The sequence below is a fragment of the Arachis hypogaea genome, chromosome 15 (genome assembly GCF_003086295.3).
Source record: "Arachis hypogaea cultivar Tifrunner chromosome 15, arahy.Tifrunner.gnm2.J5K5, whole genome shotgun sequence".
Taxonomy (NCBI): Eukaryota; Viridiplantae; Streptophyta; class Magnoliopsida; order Fabales; family Fabaceae; genus Arachis; species Arachis hypogaea.
This window is the reverse complement of record NC_092050.1, coordinates 15,659,918-15,680,168: the sequence shown is the minus strand read 5'-3', so window position 1 is coordinate 15,680,168 and position 20,251 is coordinate 15,659,918. Positions and strand designations below refer to the sequence as shown.

General features: G+C 32.6%; 2 protein-coding genes across 5 annotated transcripts; one reads left to right on the top strand and one right to left on the bottom strand.

Annotated features, from left to right (window-relative positions):
* Window positions 1-707: 707 nt before the first annotated feature.
* On the top strand, window positions 708-1,837 carry LOC112749650 (protein LURP-one-related 4-like). The gene is made up of 3 exons (XM_025797962.3): window positions 708-1,119; window positions 1,199-1,453; window positions 1,523-1,837. Exons 1-3 carry the CDS (start codon window positions 820-822, stop codon window positions 1,655-1,657), a joined length of 690 nt encoding a protein of 229 aa, XP_025653747.1. The 5' UTR covers window positions 708-819; the 3' UTR covers window positions 1,658-1,837.
* LOC112749648 (uncharacterized) lies at window positions 1,704-6,503 on the bottom strand. 4 transcript variants are annotated; one of them, XM_025797961.3, is made up of 9 exons: window positions 5,658-6,500; window positions 5,334-5,534; window positions 5,133-5,255; window positions 4,945-4,982; window positions 4,748-4,856; window positions 4,438-4,615; window positions 2,501-4,335; window positions 2,236-2,376; window positions 1,704-2,144 (listed from the first exon to the last, which is right to left on the bottom strand). In XM_025797961.3, exons 1-9 carry the CDS (start codon window positions 5,733-5,735, stop codon window positions 1,917-1,919), a joined length of 2,931 nt encoding a protein of 976 aa, XP_025653746.1. In that variant the 5' UTR covers window positions 5,736-6,500; the 3' UTR covers window positions 1,704-1,916. The 4 variants fall into 4 exon arrangements, with proteins under 4 accessions (XP_025653746.1, XP_072074766.1, XP_025653744.1 ...); XM_072218665.1 differs by having other exon boundaries at window positions 2,236-2,373; XM_025797959.3 differs by having other exon boundaries at window positions 2,501-4,615; window positions 5,658-6,503.
* Between the last annotated feature and the right edge of the window lie 13,748 nt (window positions 6,504-20,251).

Genomic DNA, 20,251 nt, shown 5'->3' with positions numbered 1-20,251 from the left:
GGGGTGATTACACTATCACTGGACATACATACAGTTTCTTCTGGATTCACATTTAAAGACCTTTTGTGCCAAAAGGTTAAAAGGTTTATATCTAACGATAAGTATATATATATGCATCATCGGTACGCTATTGGGTAGTCGTTGTCTTAGTAATGCATGCCACCTATAATCAATCTTGCGAAACGATCAACTATACATATTATATGATCCGATTAGTATAGATCAACATGAACTCACTTTAATTACTGAATCGATAGCAACGCATATATTAGCACATTTTTGTTGACTCGCTATAGTGGAGCATATATAATCGTCTTCATCCAATACATGTGAGATCTATTTTTAAAATATATGAAAAATCATATTTAAAATGCTATATATTTTTTATAGAGTTATGGCTTATTAAAAAATTATAACTTATTAAAAGGTTGTGATTAATAGATGTTTTTCTTCGTGAGTATGATGATGCATGAATTTAGTGTCTAAGAATGACAAAATAAAATACATCAATCCACACAAATACATACACTAAATGGCATATATATTTGATACATGAGTGCTTCTCTAAAAGCAAAAGATCAAATTAAAACAAAGATAGACAGAGAGATGGTAACATATCATCCAATGTGAGCTTGTTCTCGTGCATGTACTAGGCAACTAGTAATAACCGCTACTAACTAGTATATATTTGGGTTGGATCGGAGTACTGTCAGCACGCCCAATGTAGTGCACAAAACGTGCTTTAATGGAAAATAATGACTCCGATTCCTCCAAAGGCTATATGAAAAAATATATAATATTTCATTTTTTGAATGACGAATGGGGCAAATGAAAACAAGAAAAAGAGTTTTCACTATTTTGTATAATATAAAGAAAGACATTATTCTTCCGATGACCGATGTGGTTCCAATGGCGAAGAAGGTTTACCCTGCGGCAGAGGCCTCATGTTCTGGAAAATACACAGTTTGGATGAAATCGCTTGTGTTCCACTCTAACGGCTGCACTGTGTATGATTCAAATGGTGACATCGTTTACCGCGTTGATAACTATGACAAAAAGGGAGCAACTCAAGTTAACCTTATGGATCTACGAGGCACACTTGTCTGTTCCATTCACAAGGTACGTAGGTATCAACCAATGGTGACTTTCATGCATGCATGAAGCAATATATAGTGATCTTTGATTATTGTTGTTGCAGAAATTACTTGCTTTTGGACGATGGGATGTTTATAGATGCAACGGTTCTGATTCCGATTGTACAAGGCAGCAGCAGAAAACGAAGAAGAAGCCATGGTTTGAAGTGAAAACAAGTTATAAGATGATGATTACGGGAAGAGTAGCCAGTTGCCAAGTCACTACTATAGGCTCCCAAAAATATTGCATACACAGAATCTGTAGCAAAACATCAGGGTTTATGATCTTCAATATGAAGAACGGACACATAGTCGCAAATGTAAGTATTAAATTACTTCTTTGTATTGATTTTAATAATAACTAATTGATTGTTTGTCTGAGTGTGCAGGCAAAGCAAAAGCAGACATGTTCAGGGATATTACTGGGGAAGGATGTTCTAAGGTTGGATGTGGAGGGAGACATAGATCACTCTCTTATAATGGCTTTTGTCACTGTATTTGCTCTAGTCTGCGGCACAATCTAATCAAGTATGTAATTCAATCAAAAGAAACATAAATATACACTTACAATAAAAGAAAAGTGGTGATTGTACATTATAGTATGTAAGCGAGTGCCATTGGTAAAGAAGATACAACACTTTAATATTACAGATTCAGCATCAGGATGCAAAAATCAAGGCCAATAAAAAGGGAAGATTGATACACATAATTTTGGCAATTTATTCATTATATAACACATGTATTTGGATGAAAGAAGAAGAAGTATTAAGTAATTAGTACTAATTAGGGTTTGTTAATAGCCTTGAGGTTGAGGTTGAGGTTGCGCAGAGTCATAACAAGCTGTTGTCTCTCACCTTCTACCTCTGCAAATTTGAGGCTCATTTCTAAGTATCTCTCTTGCATCTCTTTTAGTTCGCTTTCCATTGACTTGTTTCTTTCCGTCAACTCACTTACCATCTCCTTTTCATCACATACATCTTTTGAAGAAATAATGCTTAAATCCTGAGAAACCTGTTTGATCAAGTGCACGTCAATGTTGAACTACAACAATAACAGTAACAATAATAATTAATCTGTTGATAATTTGATATATAATACATACCTGCTGCAAAGCAATAATCTGATTGAATTCCTCCACTTTATTCTCCAACTCGTCAATTTTGGTCTGGAGTTCCTTCTCCTTATTCAAGAATGAACTTGATGAACTCTCCAATGCTTTTTCCTTTGACTTTACAAGGCCCTGCTTAATCAACATGGCCACCTCAATTGCCAGAAAAAAGTAGGAGAAGAATAATGATTGGAACTCCTAATACTTAAACAGGAATTCAAAATTTTCTTTAAGAAATTCTCCAATGAGTTAGTATTACCTCAAGCATTTTGATTTTTTCCCTCAGACTTGCCATGTCTTTTGAATTCTGAGGAGCTGAAGCAGTTTTCTTGTTCTTCAAACTATCCTTAAGCCTCCTCTCCATGCTGCTTAACGCATCCTCCTTCTTCTTGATCTCACTCTTCATCTGCAAAACTTGCTTCCTAAGTTTTTCTTTCTCCGCCGCCTCTTCCGAAACCGAACCTTTCAACTCACTGTATTGAGCTCTAACTGCTTCCACCTCCTTCTCCAATCGCCTAGCCTCGTTAACTGACTGCTCTGCTTCCTTCTTTAACAATGCAATCGTACTCACCAGTTCATTTCTTTCGGCGCTTCCTCTCTGTAACATCTCCTCGGATTCCTCCATCGATTTCTTCATTAGTTCCAACTCGTTTCTACGACTTTCATTTCCTTCTACTTGCTCGCGTAACCGCCAAATCTCTCCGTTCAGATCTTCATTCTCTGCCTTAAGCACTCGAATCTCCTCAGAGAAATCGCTACCAGCTTGTTCCCCGTTCTTCTTCTGATCTTCTAGCTGCTTTGTCTTGTCCTCGATCTCCAGCTTCATCTGTTGAATCTGAACCGTCATTGTATTCATTTGTTTTGAGAGATCATCGAGTTTTAAATCATAATCAGATTGAAGCAACTGAATCTCTTGTTTAGCTTTTCGCAGCATTTCTTCTAGTAAACTCTTGTGCGAACGCAGTTGGCTCGCTTCTTTCAATGCTTTCATGGCAGCTTTCTCATTGGCGTCAAATGTGGAGGTCATTTGAGACGAGAGCCTTCTAAACTCCTCTTGCAGCCTCTCGGCAGTTTTAGCATTCGCCATTCTTGTCTTCCGCAAAGCTTCCTCTGCTTTGATGGCTCTCTGCTCCTGTTCAACTTTGTCGCGCGTCACTGCTTCTAGGTCAGCTTCGAATCCATGTTTCTTCTTATCGAATTCTTCCTCCAATCTCCTGATATGCGTTTCGAGTTCCTTAATAGTAGCAAGAGAATTCGAGAAATCTTCTGACTGTTCTTTGAGTTGCTTCTCTAGATTCTCAATATGCATTTCAAGATCAGGATCATTATTATTATTAGGAGGAGGAGATGAACATTCATAATGCATTTTCAATTGTTCTTGAACTTGGCTTTGCTCAAGCTTATACACAATGCTATGATTCTCCTGTTTCAATATCTCATAGTCTAATGCAAGTTGTTCCAGTTGTACCTCTAAATCATCTTTGTCCCTTCTGTACATCTCTATTTCACCATAGAGGTCTATAATCTTCTTCTCAAGTGCTTCTGTATCGTTATTACCGTTGCTTTGTCTCTGTACAAGCTTCTCCATTTCTGTTTCTACTAGCTCCTTGGAGTCTTTGTTATTACGCTGTGATTGCTCCAGCATTTCTTCAAGGTCCTGCACAGCAAGAACCAGTTCAGCATTTGATTCTTGCATCTTCTTTAACTGTAGCCGGAGATTGGCGTTCATGTCCTTTTCATAACTTAATTCCTGCCGGATTTCTTCCACGAAAGCGCCGAGATCTCTGGTTTCCAATTGCGACCTGCTTCGCAATCTGGCCTCGTCCATTCGCTTGTGGAAAGACTTGAGATTCTCACATTCCAACTTGAATGCGTCTCTTTCCTCTTTCAAGATAAGGATTTCCTTTGAGAGGTCTTGCCCTCTTTTGGTTTCCTTCACAATTTGCTTTCTAAGGGTCTGTAGTTCCATGTCTGACACATCCACATGCCTAGCCAATGCAGCAAGCTCAGCCTTGAGTTTTTCAGTTTCTGTAGGATGTGATTCTTCGGAATCTTCCTTTGGAATGTCATGGTTGGAGCCGTTTGTCGAATCGCCTGGTGGCCAATCAAAGTGTATTCTCTGATGCATATCATCATGCATTTGTGTTGTGGAGTCACTTATAACAAGTTTTTGAGATTTTGAATTGTGGCTCATACCTGAAAGAAACACATTTTTCCTGGAATGGATGTTCTTTTTTCTTTTCAGTCCAAGTTTTCGAGGACTATCAAGTCCAGAGCTGTCATCTGAACTTGACAATGTAGTGTCAGATTCACTAGATGTGCTGCAATTAACACTCAATTCTTCTCTATTGTTCATTGCTTTGGCAGTGACTTCCTGTGAAAAACAACAAATTGTACAATTAATACATGAAATGAATGAATTTTCATGAAAAGCACATCATTGTTGAAGTTATATGACACTATTATATATGAAGTAGAGACACGAAAATATAATTCCAAGGCTTACTTCAGAAGAGTTGCTTCTAGTGCTTTCATCTATGTCTGCATTGCTTAAATGGTTGCTTATGATCCAATCATGGGATTTTTGTTTGGCATCTTCACATTCCTCTTCTTCTCTGCAAATGTTATTGGCATCAAACAAATTTCACTATGGGACATTCTATAACCTAAAATATGAAAATGATCATGGCAATTCCCAGTTACCTTTGATCACTATTTTCTTGAATCCTCTGGATGGATACCTGTTTATTAAGCAACAGAAGAGAAACTAATGAGAATGCCATTGCCTTGACTTATGTTTCACTCAAACCTTTAAATTAGGTAGCACTCAAATTTCAAGCAACCTTATATATGGAAAAATAGATATTAAATAAAAAAAAAAAAAAACTAACATGCAAAAGAGCATCAGAATGAGAAACCCTGATGGGAAGAGAGAGATAGGATGGTTTTGTGGCCTCAGCATAGTCAGCAATATTTATAGAAGCCTCCCCAATGGGGCTACCTTTTGATGAACCCTGCATATAAATTAAAGCAAAAATGAGATCACATTCTGATAAACAAAAACAAACAAGAGTGAGTTAATGAATGCATACCGTTGAAAGCAAAAATTGATATAATTTGTCAGTGAATTTGCCAGTCTTTGGGTCTTGAATGAACTTGACAGTTTCATATACAGGATTATGCCATGTACAAACTCCATTTCTAACTGTAGCTTGATCCAATCTGGTGGTTGGTTTTCCAAAGTCCCCTGGAACTATTGACAGCACCAATGCATCCACCCCACATTCATTCACCTGAAAAATTGTTACATCCCCCAACAACTTCATTCTAATACCATTTAAGAAGCAAACTTCAAATGAAAAGGAATAGGTGAGTTTGAATTATTCATCCTTGATCCTTAAGAAAATGAATGAAACCTGTGTGAGATGGAAATGGAGCTTGAAAAGAGCTTTGACTCTGTTCCTGTCGGTCCACCATCTTGCAGAACGAAACATGTCTCTTTTTGTGTCTCACTCTTCACTCATCCACATAGAATGGAAATGCCACACACAATATCACAAGTGCAACTCAGAAATGATGAGTTGTTTTCAAAGATCTGAATTTTCTGGTTGCTTTGCTGCTATATATGTTTGGCACCAAATTAAAGTTGTTTTGAGAAATACATGTATTGTGTTGTATTGGTCTGAAGAGTTAGATGGCGGTTTATGCATGAATCTGTATTGAAATAGAAGCTTCTCTTTTCACAAACAATTAATTAATCATTCATGTTTATTTTTTATTATCAAGAAAAGTTTTGTGTTTAGCTATTTTCACAATCTTGTATTTTCTATGGAACATGACAATAACGTATCTTCTCCTCCTTTTTTTGACATGGATAGGTATTAACGCCTTTTCTTTTTGTATTAAATTGGAATACAAGAATTCACATGCTTAGCCTTACCCATTACATTACATGTGATATATCAGTCCACTTTTCTAAGTTTAACTAGAAAAATAATAGAAAAAATAACCTAAAAGGAAGTGGTTAGAGACCTAGAGTAATCCATAGGAGAAGAAATTTTGTTTTGCCCTTGAAAGGGAAGTTATATTTATATATATAACCGTCAACAGTTTGGGTTTTTCTCATAGTCCTGAAGTCTTTGGGGGTGTTTCTAAGATATGTTTTTTTAAGATGGTGAGAAAACTTTGAATCCAGACAAAAAGGAAAAGTAAGAAAGATGGTTCGTTGGGCTCGAATTTTGAGTTAAATAAAAGGGTTCAGTAATGATATCGTAGAAGATAGGGTTCATATATAAGCTGAGGTAGTTACACTGTTTAGCAAGCTAGGGCCTAGAAGTTAGGACATTTCACAAAGTAAGGTTTGTCATGCTATGCCTCTACGATACATGAGAATCAAAGGGTTTTTTTTCTTTTTGTAAATCTTTTTAATCTATTCTTAATATATAAAAGTAGATACATAAGCAAGCATCACATTATTTTTGAGACATTTTTTTCCTCCTACTAATACCATGTTAGCAATGTTACTTACTTGACACAACTTTAGAATCAACCACTCAATTCTTGCCAAATCACTACTATTTCCAAATCAGCAAAAAAATAAAATATACAAATAAAAAACTAAAAAATAGAATCTAATAAATTTGTAACCTCCAAATATATTGAATTCATATTCCTATATTTATTATATCTTACCGTTATAAACAATACAATAAATTTATAACCGCAACAATTAATTTATAAATTAAAAGTTTAAAAAATAAAAATTATATTTTATTATTATAATTATGTTTATTATAATCATTTTAATTTTTGCCAATGAGTTATACCTCAAATAGCATAATCTCCCATATTAGTCGCGAGTTCGAGTCTCTGTATCTTTGGTAAAAAAAAATAATCATTTTAATTTTTAGAAGTAACACTGGGTACAAAGAACTATTATTGTAGTTTTTACTTATTATTAAAAACAAATTCTATTTTATTTTACCAATATAAATTTTGAAAAGAATATTTAAAAACTAAAAAAAAAAAACAAATTTATTAAAAGAGTATCAAAATGAAACAAAAAAATATATGATATTAGACATACATTTTCATATTAGATACATTTGTAGTATATAAGATGCATCATGCATGCATGTTTACCTCAAAACACTAATTAACTATTTTTTTTTACTAAAAATATTTAACTTTTAGCTTTTGTTGCGTATATTTGTACATATAAGATGCATCATGCATGGCTACAAATCTAAATATATAATTATTACAATAATTATGTTGACCACAACTCCATAAGTTTAGGCCATTCACTACGTCAATTATATCTTACCGTTATAAACAATACAATAAATTTATAACCATAACAATTAATTTATTAATTTTTATAAATAACTCACTAAAGGTAATAAACATCTATATTACAAATGTCATAATAATATTATTAATCATAATAAATTTTGCATTATAAGTATTTAAATTCCATACCATTTAAACTACATATATAAGTCTCTTATCACTATTCCTTCACATAACATCAAATTTAGCACAAAAAATTTATTTTTAAACTGCACATCTCAAACTTACTTAATAGAGCATCATTATTTCAGAGCAGAACTATTAGATCTAATGGTCATGCAATGAGAATGTGATGATCAGATATGACAAAAAAAAATCACAACACGCATCATACATTCATATTTCCTCAAATACCATATACCTAATGATAACATAAAGTGAATATTGGAATAGGAAAAGATCTTCACAATTTTAGCAACTATAAACGAAATTGATGACAAATTAGGATGGAACTATGTTAAATGTATAAAGTGTCAGAAGAAAGCATATATAAAAAAAAGAAACAACTACATTTGTGGCACATGTAATCAAACACCACAATATCTAACAATAAGGTAACTCTATATACTTTTCATAATCTCATCTATCAAATTATTAGTTGTTAGCCCAATATTTATTTTAGGTTCAGAATTCAATTAAAGGTTTTAGATCAAAGTGTTACAACAACTTTTGTACTATTTGATGGCGACGCAAAAAATTTATTGGGCACAACTGCTTTAAATCTAATGACATTTCAGAAAAATAATGACATTGAAGCACCACCCCATCAAGAGATTAAGGAGAAAGAAAACCATACAAATTCAAGACACATTCGAAAGAAGAACATACATACAAAGATGGAACCAAATAACACAATAAAAAGTGCATCAAATTCAACAATTCACAAAGAACATATCTTCACAGGAATCTAAGACAAAAAGAAGAAAGCACCAACTCTAATAACCAAAAAAAAAAGGAGGACGAGCGCCACATAAGATGACTAAGTCCATCAACTAAAACAAATGCAAAAATCAAACCACCAAATAAAAATGTTACTTTGTACAACTCCAACATCCAAATCTTTTGTATTACAAATTATTTAAAATAAAATACTTTTTAAATTTAACTTCAATTTACACATATTTAATTTATTTCTACAAAATATAATAATTTTTAATACTTATTATATACTATCATTAATTTACCGTCCCGCGTATCGTGCGGGTCTCATTCTAGTTAAATATGAAAGGAGAAGTAACAATCCGTAGTGTTTGATCTGTAATCATAAATAAAATGTGTGCTACCTGTAGAAGGATATGAATTAATATTGGTTGAGACTTGAGATAGTTATCCAACTGTATGTGAAGCTTTGAACGGAATTTATTGTTTGCTTTCATTTCATTTTTGAGATTCTTTCTTTTCTAAAGATAAATAAAAAGATATTGTCATACATCCATGGATTCAAAAGAATTTGACAGGGTATCATTGGATTCCTTTAGGGAGTGATTATTTTCATCTAAAAATAAAATTTAATCGGTCACATTGACGACAGTTAAATTTCAACGATTATGAATAAAAAAAACTACGATATGCGAAGATAATAAATAGTTTCATATGTTTGTTTAATTTTTAAACTTATATATGTCGATATTTTAATTGTTATTTTTAAATAAAAATATTTTTATACAACTAGTGAACAAAAGAAAATTATATGTCCTTTGATGTTATGATAGAGAAATATTAGATGATAGTTAGAATTTTTGGTTTTGGCCATTATTTTTTAGTTATCATCTCAATTTTTTTAGTCTAGTAATTCTATAATAAATTTTAATTTATATTTTTAAATTTTATAATTAATAATAAATTTTGATAGTTTTCTAATATTCTTCGATATGATATTTACAAAAAGACAAAATAATCCTTAATAAAAACAACACAAGAAAATGAACATCGCTACATATTATTACACAAAAGGAAATATATAGCTTTAATAAACTGTTTCTATACGAATGTAAATACATGCTAATTAGAGCACCAACAATATTAATAGCTTTGAGAGAAAGCCAATAGAACCTGCTATATACTAATAACCAGCCTTTGTGCCAAAGCACATACACGACCAAATTTATGTCTTCTTCTTCCTCCTCCTTGCTTCCTAAGCATCCATCACTTTATTAAATTATAGTTTTTTGGCAACGTCTTGACTTAAAGACTCTGTCTATACTCGAAATGAATATGAAAATATTCACCAATAATAATACACAAATAAAATCAAGACATACATATAGTAGTAGCTTATTAGGTCTAAAACTAACTGGCATCTTAAGCTGCAGGCATCTTAGGCTGCAAGTTACAAGTCATTAAAAATATAATTTTTTTTATGGACTTAAATTTTTGTTGTCAGATTCTAAGTCATTATTTATGTTATATAACGAACAAAATATTTGAATCTGTTATATATTGATCAAGATAAATATGCTGTATATTAATAGGTAACTCACGCCCATGCCCAAGTTTTTTTTTTGTCCTGCCAATATTAAAAAGTGAATAAACTAATTTAACATTCTCAAACCATCTTTTATTAAAAGCTAATTATATAATAAAAAAATATTATTTGTATGCTAAAATTAGTCACTATATATTTATTTTATAAATATATGTGTTGATTAATTTTTTTAATATATATTATATTAATAACTGATTTTAGTGTATACTTAATATAACTTAATTGTTATATGATGTGCACTTTCTTGAAACGACGATGATCTCATAATAAAAAGTGATTATTTGAGTTTTAGGTGAAGGTTTTTTTTAGTTGAATTTCAAAGAATTATTACTAATTGAAAATGAGTTGGATGCAAATCTAAGGATCCAGAAAATCAATGAAAAATTGACTTCGTAGATATATTTTATAAAGAAATGGATGAATCACACCCTAAACCATATGCTACCGTGAAAGGATCTTGTTGATGGATTTATAAATAACTATTATTATATCTCATATCACCAAATTGCTTTCATTTCAATTAGTCTAATATAATTGAATTTATTATTCTAAATTGTGAGGATTATTTTTATACACACACTATTTAAGATATATTCGTCGTTAGGTTGATGGATGTACTGTGTGACTGCAGTTGAGGACAAAGGTGGTTTCGTTTTTGGGCCCACAAATGACGAATATCTAAAATCACGATGTACCTAAACATGATATATAATAACAAAATGAAAAACTCTACAACTTTATTAAATTCTGAATTAATAAAAAAAAATGAGTAATTTCATATTATTAGATAAAATTTTACATTATTAAAAATATTATTGATGATTATTTGATAGTTACAAATTACAAAAATTACTGTCGCTAACACTCCTCATAACAAAAAGCACATTACATTATATATATTTGGAGCAACAAATACATTAGGGTAACGTTCAATGTTAGTTGCATGTACATTGTTAGGCATTAGGCATATTATACCCTTCCTTGAAAATAAAATGAGCGCCAATAAAAACATGGATTTATGGGGATCGATGGTGACGAAACTTACACATCCAGAGATTTGCAGAAGCAGTGGTACGTACGTGGAGGGCGATCTCAAATGAAGCTTAGATAAGTCGATGTATATATCATGCTTTTAATTTATTACTTGACTTTAAAGCTGGTTATTATTATGTGTATATTTGTGGTGAGTGGAAGACTATATAAGTTAGTCAATATATGAGTAAAGTGCATTATTCGATTTGGTCCAATTTCAATGCATAATGCGTGTATTTGCAGTCACTAGCTAGCAGCTACCGAATTGGAACAGAACTCAATTCATCAATGAATACAGAATATACTCATCACCAACACCAAGCATCGGTTACAAATAAAGCATACAGATATAGGTACACCATACCATATATATACCATACCATAAATTTATTTAAAAAATTGAAAATATATTTACTCATAATAAATAACAAATGCTAGAAGTAATAGTGTTCATATAAAGTAATAATAGCTTTTAATACCCCATAATATTGCCTTTATTTTGAAGAGTGCCAAATAACTTATTTATTATTGCTTAAAAGAATGGAAAGAAAAATTGTGTTTGAAGTTCGCTAGTTTTATAAAAGAGTAATGCTATATTGTCAAAATATTGTCTTTTTTATCAGTATTTGTCTAGCAATAATTTGTACTTATATTTATATAAATTTTGCACATAAAAAATATATAATTTGTATTTATATTTTTACTAAAATTTTACACACATAAATTAATACAATTTGTATCCACATCTTTTTAGAATTTGTATATATAAATTAATAAAATTTATTTATTAAAAATAATTTAATGTTTGTATTAGTTAAATAATGCGTAAAAATATTAAAAATTATTGATCTGAGTTTCTCCTTATAAAATGATCCAAATATAGAAATTAGTCTACAGTGCTATAATGAGGCAAATGATAAGCAACTCAAAGTATATGTTATTGCATAATAAAAAGTAAAATTAGATAACAAAGCAATGTGATGTTATGATAATGAAAAAGCAACATATTAAGTTTACATAAGTAACACAGACCTAATATTTGATGTTAAAATTTTAGTAGACCTTATTTTAGGTTATCAATCATTATTGACCTTCAAAGGGATGATTCAAAAAGTACCAAAGCAGCCATTTACAATGAATGGGTTCATAAACGGCAGATTATTGATCCTTAATCACCAACTGATCATGAAAAGAATGAAGATTATTGTGCTCAAGATTGGATTGATTAAGCAAACAATTCAACATATATATGTTAATTATAGGATACTTAGCTTATTGTTATTGGTTGTTGAAGACAGGCCCATCTTGTACTTATGAGACACAAAAGTTGTAACCATAAAGATGTATGTTTGATGCTAGCTTATAATAATGATGATGTTAATTATTTGCATAGAAACATCATTGCAGGCTAGTTTGGTCCCATTCCAATATTGAACCTTAATCCGCTTTTCTCATTATGATTTCCACTTTTGATCCTTATAATAATATATTCGGTTGAATGTATATATCTAGTGATTTTTTTCTTTTTCCAGGTCTAAAAGCAAGCAATTGTTAAATAATATAGGAATAATTGACAAATTTGTCTGGCTTCTTTCCTTTCACATCAAGAGTTCTTAACTTCTAATTCGCAAAAGCATTGTTGAGTCACAACTTGAGCTATATATACAACCAGAAGTAGACATGAATTCAACAAATTACAAATATTAGAGCAATTATTCCGTGCCCATAAATAGATTTAGTTATTATGATTTATTTACAAATAAATTAGAAAAATCACAAGCAAGATTGTTACACGTGGAAAGTGGGAAACAAACAAATATTTATCTACGACCCTTTATAATTAATAATTAGAAAGAAAACGGACAAAAGGGTTAGTAGGTCACTCATCAGAGATTATTCTTTATTACTATTGTTAATGTTCTCGTGAATATATATGGTTGACGGTTTTGCATAATTTTGGGAATTTTGGATCACTGAATTATCTCTTTCAATTCAATAACGTGACTACATACAACAATAAAGATACACGTCTTTAATAAATTAAGGTATAGAACAGACCAAGTTAATTAACTTTTTAGATATTTTTGGCTTCAACTTTATATATTGTGTTGGAGAAAGACAGTGCTGAAAGCAATGATGAAGTGATTACAAGAGTGCTGAAATGATGAGCTTGCATTGGGACAGACATGATGACATGAGAGACAACAGAAGGTGCTCACGTGAACCTGGAATTGACCCCTTATCCATCATCATCAAACTATCCACTCACACCCTCTTGATGTTATTTTGGTATAGCATCAATATTATTGGAAGTAATATCCTTGGATTATTAATTTTGAGACATATAAGAACTCTCAATACTAATTAGTAATTACACTCTATTATTCGATTGCCGAACAAGTCAAGGATTAATTCGTTGCGAATCAAAACTTCATTTGAGTGTGTCGTTGGTCAAAAAGTTGCTGCATGCACTAAGCAAGATTCAAACTTATTATAACACTTGTTTAAGCAAATTAGTGAGTTAATTACTACACCAACCCGCTTTGTTTGGTGTAGTAATACTTAATAAAGATTAATTGTAAACAAAGAAGATCACATTTATTGCTTGGTTCACTTTTCTCTTTAACATCGGGATTGCAAGAGATCATGTGAAATTCATGCAGCAGCACTTTATGTTTTGAGACAGCCAACTCAATGAGCTTAGTCTTTAGTTTGTTTTTTGGTACGGAGAACATTTTCCTTTGACGAAATTGGGTTATTTTGACTGAGATATGGAAAGAGTACAATAAATAAAGCCCAGCTTTCTTTTCATCTTGGCCTATCTTCATCATAACATTTTCCTTGAAGTCAGGCCCAGTTACCTCATAGCCTAACTGTCTAAGAAGAAAAACTAATCTGAAAACATTTATTTTAATACCATTTTTTCTTTTTATGTGTTTTATTTGTTAGATTTTTATCATTAATTTTAATTTTAAAAATATAAAAACATTTATCTAATAGCTATGTTATCTTAAATTTATTCGTTCTCTTTTTTTGCTTTCTAATTTTTTTTAAAAAAAATCTATAATTCTCAACTTTTCTCCACTTTCTGTCACATTTTTTGCGATCTTATCTTATATTTTTATTCTAAAAGTGGTTTGAAAAAGGATATAGTAAAATAATAGTTATTCAATGATTAATTATTAATGACTAAAAATAATGCTGTAAGCGGCATATAAGTCAAAGAGCAAAGTTAGTCGGTTGCAAAGTGAATTGTTAGGATAATAACGTGTATGGTGCAATCCCAAATTCCCAATCAAGAAAATCAAAAGCTTAAAGAGTGAGACTCAAGTGTCAAATGTGGTGAGGAAAAGTCAGATATCAGAATAATAAATTAAAGCTTAATGGGACTCCGAATCATAAAGTTATATAAATAAACAAAAGATTCATTCACATTGCATGCTTTTCGAGGATCCAATAGTACCAAATTTGAATATAGAAGGTGCAATAGACAACGAACAAAGAACCAAGGTGTGGCTTGTTAGACACATCTATTTTTATTATATAAAAATTAATATTAATATAAATTTATTATAAGAGACATCTATAATATATTTATTTTTGTTTTGTTGCGGTTTTATATCAATCCAACAGTAGTATTCCCTAAATGGTGGTGGTGTTCTAATTTTTTTTTTTGGAACACAAACTTTCATCCATATGTATATATATTCACCCACTTGTCTTGGTGTCAAAACTTGTCAACTAACAAAGTAATCAATAATTGATAATTAAAAAGAATAGTCTAAAATTAAAAATAATATAAACATAAAAATTTCAACTAATAAAAAAATATTTAAAAGTGAAAAAAAAGACTAACTTAGCTGCTTAGCATATAAAATTTAGAATTTAAAATTTAGAATTTAAAATTTAAAGTAATAGGCAATGGATGGGTGAGAATGGTGACAGATTATTACTAGAAGTGAATAAAATTATAGTTTTTTTTTTATAAATTATGGACCCAAGGCCCAAAGAAAAAGAAACCTATTGCACTACAACTCTGCTGAACTTCACATTGCTTGCACCAGTAAAAAAGTGATGAAACAAACATGGAAGTGGCTGCTCCCAAAATTTAATTCTCGGTTTATGTTCCTCTCCGAGCTTAGCAAGAGTATCGATACAGAAATTCGTTTCTCTGTAGATGTGTCTAACTTCAACACTTTTCATCTTCACCAAAAGCTCCTTGATGGAACGAATGAGGGAGGAGCTACCATGAATCTCCGTTGACATCTTCTGAATCAGCGTCATAGCGCACTTTGAGTCCGATTCCATCACCAGCTTCGCAATCCCCAGCCCGGATACTAGTTTAACCCCAACATAAATGCCCCATAGCTCAGCCATGGTTATGGTACAAATTTCGATGTTCATCGAGAATCCGACAATAGTGCGACCCGTCCAATCCCTAATGAGACCTCCACAAGCGCTTTTACTGCCAGGTTGGGTAACCGATCCATCCACATTCAGTTTGGTCCAACCCCAAATTGGCTCCTCCCAGCCAATAAGCTCCTCTTTGGTAAAGTTTAGTAAGCTATTTCTCTTTTCCGTAATTTTTATTATGGCATTGTAATTCTCCATCAATCTTTTTATCATTAGGAGAAGCTGATTATTTGGCAGAGTCTCATTGCTGAAGATGAGATTATTCTTGCACTTCCTAGTTATGTTGCAAACTGTGACAAAAATTATGGGCCACAGGGTCTCATAGTGCTTTCAAGAGACTAAGGATATGTTAGTACTGAGCCAATCTTAGAAGGATTGAGAGAAAAAAGTATCATGTACGTCTCTGTCTACTATGCTAATCCATGTCGTATGGATGTAGAGACAATCACATAGGACATGGAGCAAAGTCTCCTCTTCTCCGCAGCATCTTGGACAGTTGCCATTTTTCGTGAGAGTTCTGAGCTTCCTCTTACTGTTGGTTAACAGAACTTCATGTGTAAGGTGCCAACTGAAGGTTTTTAAATGCTGAGGTAATTTGATTTTTCAAAGCAATTTGTGTAAATTGCTGTTTTTTTTTTTTTGTGAAATACACTTCATAAGCTCAGTTAATAGAAAAATTGCCATCTGTTGCTGGTATTCATTCCACTGTATCTGCACCAATGTCTGGGTTGGAGGATTTTAAAACTTATATGTTCTAAGATGTCCTCAGACAGGACCTAGCTAAACTTAGCCCAATTCCAATTGCCCTGAATATTAACATAGTCACTCACTTTTTCTCCGAGCTTATCCTCGTCAAGGTTACACGTGGCTAGATTCCTAAGCTTCCAAACTCCTGGGATCCAGTAATCATCCCAAAAGGAGATGCTCTTCCCATCGTCTATCCTCCAAATAAGGTTCTTTTGGAATTCCTCCTAGACCTTAGTTATTCCAATCCATGCATTTGAGCTGCTGGCCTTCTTGTGGACTTTGGGAATGGTGTTGTCTCCTTCCCTATATTTTGCTCTCATCACCTGAACCCATAGGCATCCCTTTTATGGATTAACCTCTAGGCTAATTTCATAAGAAATAATTGATTTGTCTCCTGCGTCCTTCGTATTTCTAGACCACTCTCCTCTTTTGGTTTGCAGATTTTCTTCCAATTTAGGAGGTGAACCTTTCTTTCTTCGTCGCTACTTTTCCAAAGAAAATCCCTATAGATTTTGTCGATTTTTGCGCAAATTGCCATAGAAATCTTCATAGTTTGCATGCAATAGCTAGATATGGTTGATAGCACCGATTGGATAAGGGTGTATCTCCCCGCAAGGGATAGAGATTTCTTATTCCAGCTAGAAAGATTGGTTTGCATACGGTCAAGGATGAACTGAAAATGTTATTGATTGCACTTCTCATTTATTAAGGGCATTCTTAAATACTTTTCCAAATTTACCGTGAGGGTCACCCCAAGCTCCTGGCTTAAATGTTGTTTGACATTATGATTGACATTTTGTTGAAATTGATTCTTTGTCCTGAGCTTTCACAAAACACATGTAAGTTATCTTTGATCAATTGCACTTGTTCGCTAGTAGCTCTAGCAAAAATAATTAGATCATCTGCAAAGTAAAAATGAGATATTTTAGGCCCATTTCTAGAAATAGTTATTGGTTCCCATTTCTTATCAACAACAAATTTATTAATAAGGTGAGATAAACACTTGATACAAAGGACGAAGAGATAAGGTGAGAGGAGATCTCCCTGTCTTATTTCCCTTGTAAGAGAGAAGGCCTCAGATGGTAAACCATTCCAAAGGAGGTTCATAGTAGGGGTGGATATGCAGTAGGCAATGACATTGATGATCTCTTCTGGAATACTAACATCTTTCAAAGTATCCACCACAAAATTCCAGTTTAATCTATCGTAGGCTTTCTCCAGGTCAATCTTTATGACCATGATCCATTTCCCTTGATTCCAATAACGCATGGTGTGAACAACCTCTTGTACCACAAGAATATTATCCGCACTAACTCTGCCAGGGACAAAATTAGCTTGAGTGTTAGAAATAACCACAAACATATACTTTTTAAGTTTAGAGGCAATAATTTTAGTAACAACTTTGTAGCAAACATTACAGAGGCTGATAGGTCTAAAGTGGCTAAAATTTTCAGGGACAAAAATTTTGGAGATGATCGCAATGAGAGTTTTATTCACTTCATTAATATTTGTGGGTTGTTGAAAAATGAACTTCACCTAGGTCATGACGGATTCAGCAATAATATTCCAGGATTGCTGAAAAAATTTTGCTGGAATGCCATTACTGTCTGGGGCCTTCCAACTTTCCATATCAAAAATGGCAGCTCTAATCTCTTCCTGAGAAATCTCTCTGGAGATATCCATGTAGTCCCCCCTAAGGAGCTTTGGAAAATAGTCAGACAACGGAAAAGTACTATAGTTCGAGTCCGTAGAATATAAGGCCTTGAAATAGCTCATGCCCCAACTCTTTAAACACTCAACACCATCAATCCATTCTCCCGCTTCATTCTTAAGGGTTGTTATTTTGTTCATTTTTCTCCTGCCATTGGCTCTCTTATCGAAATATTTGGTATTTCTATCATCAAAATTGAGTTTGTTACTCCTTGCTATCTACTGCCAATAAACTTTCTCCTGCACCACAATGCCTTCATACTCCAGCCAAAGCTCCTTTTGGAGCTTGTCTAGGAAGGGGTTTGGGTTGAAGGATAGGTTATTGGTAATTCCCTCAAGTTTTGAAAGAATTTGCTGCTTTTTTTCTGAAAATATGACCAAAAACTTCTCTGTTCCAAATTTTTTGCTTTTTGTATAATGTTGGCAATATTTTGAGTGAAGCTATTTCTATTATCCTAACTTCGTTTAACAAGGTTGTTGTAGTCCTCATGAAGAACCCAGGGAGCAAAAAAACGAAAAGGTTTGTTGCCCTCCTCAAGATGTGCCATATGAAAGTCAAGTAAAATAGGGAGATGATCAGACTTTAAGCTTAGGCAAATGCTTCACCCCTACTTCTTTAAAACGGCCAGTAAATTCAAGGTTGCTAAGGCAACGATCCAGCCTTCTTTTAACATTATTTCGTTGCCAAATAAAAGGAGGCCTCAAAAAATTTAAATAATTTAAATCACAAGTATTTATACAATTTAAGAATCTACTAGTATCTATAGAAAGGTTAGAAGAACCCCCTGAATCCTCAAGAGAAAGAATAGAGTTGAAATCTCCTCCTAAGCACTAAGGTCCATTTGTATTTGCTGCAATATCTTCAATCATCTCTCAACCCCAAACCCCACCCCTCTTTCAATTTTTTTACAAAGAAAGCCTTACTTCATTGGAATCTCATCTCCCATTTCATCTCCCACATTATTTCCATCATTACCATCGTCACTAACATTGATCAATTTCAGCATTCCATTACTGTTGGTGAAGCTGCATTTTGAAACCGTAAGCACTGAATTCGCATAAAAGAGTGTTTGAAGTGGATATGAAGATCATTCAAGACTCGCATTGAACAAAGTGAGAATGGTGTATGTTCTTATTCTCTGAATATTCTCTTAATTTGTTTATGGTAGTTTAGATTTGTTTTTGGTTTCTGGTTTTTCTAAGAAAAGGGGCCATGGTTTCTGGTTCATATTTCAAATAGTGCATGATCCCTCCAATGCAGAGAGAAAATAAGAAGACCTATATCGATTGAAATATAAAAAAAAAAGAGAGAGAATTTTCAAGCCTCTTAACATAATGGGTCGTATAACCCCAAAAATGATGAAAACATGCATTAGAATGTTTTAATTATGGCATACATAAATGAGTGGTTTAGCCATGGATAAAAAATTAGTTTCCTTAATTACATTTTTAGTTCCTAAGAGTTAGACATGATACAATGGTTAGGTTGTTGCCTTGTTCTTAAAGGTTAAAAGTTCAAAATCCAAGACACAGAATTTTATATATCCTCAAAAAGATCTACTCTTTGTCTGACTGTGCTAATAGGTAAACTAACATGACTTTGTTCATCCATTACAAAATACTATCACACCAGTTTTATCACAAGGTGCAGTAAATTTTGGAGGAACTGTTCCACCTAGTGCAAGAGCTAAGCAGCCAATCATTACACAATATTGTCCTGCACAAATTCAGTCTAGCACTCTATTTCCTATTCTACCACCTAGAACAACTGAAATCGTCTCAGCAGAAACACTTGCAGCAGCAAGTAATGACACTGCATCAAGGATGTTCTAATTTATGCTAAATCTTGGTTTCAAGCATCCAAGGAAGAAATGAATATGCTTTGCTTTTTTATGTAGTAGTTTGATTTGTATTTTGGTTATGATGTTTCAAGTTCATGGATCTAACCTTGAAGTACTCTTTATGAAGGGTTTAATGGGAGATTGTCATTGATAAAAATCTCATTTTTTTGGATCATTTTTGGATTGATGTATGCCTAAATTATGTTTTTAGTTTAAGTTGGCTACAATATTGTTAAGTTGCTACTGTGACAACTTTTTTTTTTTGCTAAGTGTAATGTGTAGCTTGCATGCTATGTTTTGAAGTGTCACTTGACATTAGGGCAATATATTTACTGTTATAAATAATGGTGCAAACTTTTTTTTATATTTGCCGTTATAATTAATGATGCAAATTTTTTTTCTAATTCATTTGCTCTTCTTAATTTAATTT

Coding starts and splice junctions, on each gene's coding strand:
- LOC112749650 (XM_025797962.3), top strand. CDS start 820: ATGGGGCAAATGAAAACAAGAAAAAGAGTTTTCACTATTTTGTATAAT. Junction 1,120..1,198: donor TTGTCTGTTCCATTCACAAG/GTACGTAGGTAT, acceptor TTGTTGTTGCAG/AAATTACTTGCTTTTGGACG. Junction 1,454..1,522: donor ACGGACACATAGTCGCAAAT/GTAAGTATTAAA, acceptor CTGAGTGTGCAG/GCAAAGCAAAAGCAGACATG.
- LOC112749648 (XM_025797959.3), bottom strand. CDS start 5,735: ATGTTTCGTTCTGCAAGATGGTGGACCGACAGGAACAGAGTCAAAGCT. Junction 4,983..5,132: donor ATTCTGATGCTCTTTTGCAT/GTTAGTTTTTTT, acceptor CTTAATAAACAG/GTATCCATCCAGAGGATTCA. Junction 4,857..4,944: donor CAAGAAAATAGTGATCAAAG/GTAACTGGGAAT, acceptor TAACATTTGCAG/AGAAGAAGAGGAATGTGAAG.